This window comes from Myotis davidii, unplaced genomic scaffold (genome assembly GCF_000327345.1).
Source record: "Myotis davidii unplaced genomic scaffold, ASM32734v1 scaffold1, whole genome shotgun sequence".
Taxonomy (NCBI): Eukaryota; Metazoa; Chordata; class Mammalia; order Chiroptera; family Vespertilionidae; genus Myotis; species Myotis davidii.
In genome coordinates this window covers 9364517-9368221 of record NW_006294681.1, presented here as the reverse complement: position 1 = coordinate 9368221, position 3705 = coordinate 9364517, and the positions used below count along the sequence as shown (strand labels likewise).

Below are 3705 nucleotides of genomic sequence, written 5' to 3'. Positions count from 1 at the left end.
TCTCAGCAACCCCGTGGGATTAGTGGTATAGTCTCTTTTAAAAAATATATATTTTTATTGATTTCAGAGAGGAAGGGAGGAGAAAGAGAGAGAAACGTTAATGATGAGAGAGAGAGAGTCATTGATCAGCTGCCTCCTGCACGTCTGCCACCAGGGATCAAGCCCGCAACCCAGGGCATGTGCCCTGGACCGGAATTGAACCTGGGACCCTTCAGTCTGCAGGCTGGCGCTCTATCCACTGAGCCAAACTGGCGAGAGCAGTGGTATAGTCTTGACTTTACAAAGGAGGACAAAAAAATCTCAGAGAAGATAATGAACTCGCCCCAATGGAGCCAGGAATCAAACCGGGCTGTCTTTGAATTTTCAGTCCCTCTAAGATCTTCACATTGGATCAATTGTCCTGTCAGTGTCCTTCTCTTGTCTATCAATACCTATGATCATAGTTCATTCTGGGACCAGCTGTTCCAGAGCCCACGGTCCTGCATTGCTTCTCACATGTCCTCAGCAGTCAGTTCACTCATCTTTTACTAAGAAAAAGAGTCTGTTTTCTAACCCAGTGGAGCATGGTGTGTCTCATATGTCAAAAAGAAAGGTTAAAACAATATCAGCAACCACTTCCCCATTTCCCATCCACACACACACACTTTGCAAACACATAAAATAAGTTCTGCTCTCTCCCTCTCACTGGAGTAATCAGGTATTTTCCTGACTTGAATTGCTTTCCCTTCTGTTAATGTGCTTTTAAAAAAATAATAGTTTATTTTTATCATAAACTTTTATGATGAGTTTTTTTTATCAAAAACTTTTTCTCAGAAACTATTAATCAAGAAAGCATTTTACAAGACATTTTTTATTTTTATTTTTCAAATAAAGAAAGATGCCCAAATTCAAATGAAAACACGAGTAGATTTAAAAGGGAGAAAAAAAATCAAAGATATTCATGGTAGTGATATGATTTACAATGGGAGGCAGAGCTTTTGGATAAAACAAAGTGTTGCTTGAACAATGAATACTTAGACATGTGTACCAACTTAATGCCTTTTCATTCTGCAATTTGAGAAAGCTTAAAATCATTAAATTAAATAGAGATTTAGTGGGGCCAGATCTTCTCTTTTCTTCATTTTGAAGGACTAATAATTAAACAATTAATTAGGGGTAACTTGAGAAAAAGGGTTTTGTCTAGCATCATAAAGAGAACAGCTATTGAACACGTTTAATATACATGAAAACTTTACATAATGTTATTTAATTTAAGCCACATAACATCCCAAAAGGTAGGAATTTTTTTATCCTGCTTTATTAATAGGAAATTGAAGCCCCGGGAAGTTCAGTAACTAGCATAAGGCTTCGAAGTTAGTAATGACGAGATCAGAAGAGAAACTGCATGTGTGAGTGTGAAGCCCATGCAAACTCTTGATATTCTATTTTACAGGATTAAAACATAAGCAAAAAACAGCTGTTATATTCATTAACTCTGGGATCTCTACTTTGTTAAATTACTTTATTTGATGCAGAATGAGGCTCTTAGAATCACATTCACTGGGAACTTTTTCTCACTTTGTCTACATGTTTGCATTGGACTATTTAAAAAGTTAAGAAATGTAGATAATTTCTTTTGGCAAAAGAGTTGCCTAATATTCATTGTTGAATTCAAGAGGCAATTGGACAATTGTTCTTCTTCTGTAGTGTGGTTGAGGATGGGGATCTACAGAAGTAGGGTTTGAGGGCTGTGCAACTTTTTAGGTGTAATATTTAGGCAAACTAGTTCATCTTTCTATGCCTAAGCCTTTCCTTTGTAGATTGACATTATGAATACCTAATTCTCAGGCTTTTTGTGAGAACAAATTAAATAATATAAACAAAGTGCTTAGCACCATATAAAGAACAGAATAAATGTTCAATGAATTGTTGCAGATTTTAAGTTAATTTAAGTAGTGATCTTGCAGCATGCTGGAAAAGGCTTTAGTGATCTTTAAAAACAAAATGCCAATAACAAAACCAAACAATAAAAGCAGTAAGCTTTCAACACAAGAGTACAAATACTCTTGAATAGCAGAACTGATATAAAATATACAAAGAATAGCAGTTGATTTTTAGCAGCCCTCTCATTTTTATTTTTATCCTGTAGAATTCTACTACATATAGGCAACTGAGAGAATGTTTTGCAAGATATTGCTAATTTAAAAAAATAGTTTCACATGTATTTGTTGTAAGGGCACAGAGATTTGTATTTATGCAAATACTGTAACAACCTGCACAAACCTTCAATACACAGATAGTCTTTTACTACAACAATGACTCGGGTTTTCCTGTAGACCAGGCTCTGACCCTGCATGAGACCTGAAAACAGGACGCTTGGCATTAGTCAAAGTTCCTTCCCTATTCCCTGAAAGGTTGACAATACCATTATATCCCTATTTTAAGAGGCGATCTTTTTTAAAAAAAAAATTTTTAACTGATTTCATAGAGGGAGAGGAAGGGAGTGAAGAAAGAAACATCAATGATGAGAGAGACTCATTGATCGGTTGCCTCCTGCATGCTCCACAATGGGGATAGAGCCTGCAACCCGGGCATATGCCCTTGACCAGAATCGAAGCTGGGACACTTCAATCCGCAGGCCTACTCTCTATCCACTGAGGCAAACCAGCTAGGACTAAGAGGCAATCTTTTAAGCACACAACTTTGAAGCCAGAATGTCCTGGGTTTGATTCTTACTTCCTGCACTTAGCTGCTAGCCTTGGACAAGTTTCTCGATTTCTCTGAGCCTGCTTCCTGATATAAAATGAGGACAATATCCATTTTATGGCTTTTTTTTGCACTAATTAAAGAAGGTAACAATTACCTGAAGCATCTTTAATGCAGCACCTCTCAACAAGTGGTACCCACAATTGTTTTTATTTTTGTAAAAGAGGAAACAGAATTATTTGTAGGCGTGGAGCTGGATCCCAGATCTGTCTGATTCTTAGGCCAGCGTTCTTTATTGATTACAACATAAGATAAGTAAATTGTCCTTGATAAAGGGGATTAGGGCGAAAAAATACTTAATTTCTCCATGCCCTGCAGTGACGTGTAGATTCTTTATCGTTCACTATTTAGCTATACTGTTATTTTTTTTTTTTTACTTTTTAGCAATTTGGGGCATGGAAAGTATAGTCAAAATACCTTCACATTTGTTTAGTAACTTCGTAGCCTGTCCTCAGGGTCCCACAGCAGAAGCTCACCTAATTTAACCTTCACCAGCGCACAAAACGCACCAGCGGTGCCCCGCCCAGATGTTTATATTTTCCTCCCTCGGCCACGCCCCCCGACCACGCGGGGCTCCGGCCACGCCCCCAAGCTGGAGTTCCAGGAACAGACTTGCCTAGCACCTCAGCCTGCCCACAGGGATTCCCTTTCCAGCCAATCGCGCGTGAGCAACGGGATTGCCCCTAACAAATATGGCGGGCGAGGCCTCGCTGAGGGCAGACTGATTTAACACCCAAACCCGGCGGCCAGCGAAGGCAGTGGTAGCGACGCGGCCCCGAGCATGGAGGGCGGCAGCGCGGGCAGCGGCGGCAGCGACAGCAGCCCCAGCGGGAGTGGCGGGGCGCAGCAGAGGGAGCTGGAGCGCATGGCTGAGGTCCTGGTCACCGGGGAGCAACTACGGTAAGGCGTGGGGCAGTGCCGGTGGGCTCGCGGGGGCAGTGCCAACCTGTGCCCGCAGCA

At 40.8% G+C, this 3705-nt stretch overlaps 1 protein-coding gene across 1 annotated transcript in view; it reads left to right on the top strand.

Moving 5' to 3' along the window:
- Positions 1 to 3384: 3384 nt before the first annotated feature.
- DEPTOR (DEP domain containing MTOR-interacting protein) overlaps positions 3385 to 3705 on the top strand; it is a 161258-nt gene continuing 160937 nt past the window's right edge. Inside the window, exon 1 of the mRNA XM_006769091.2 lies at positions 3385 to 3645. Coding sequence (XP_006769154.1) covers positions 3527 to 3645 — 119 coding nt within the window. The 5' untranslated portion in view covers positions 3385 to 3526. The remainder of the gene's footprint in view (positions 3646 to 3705) is intronic.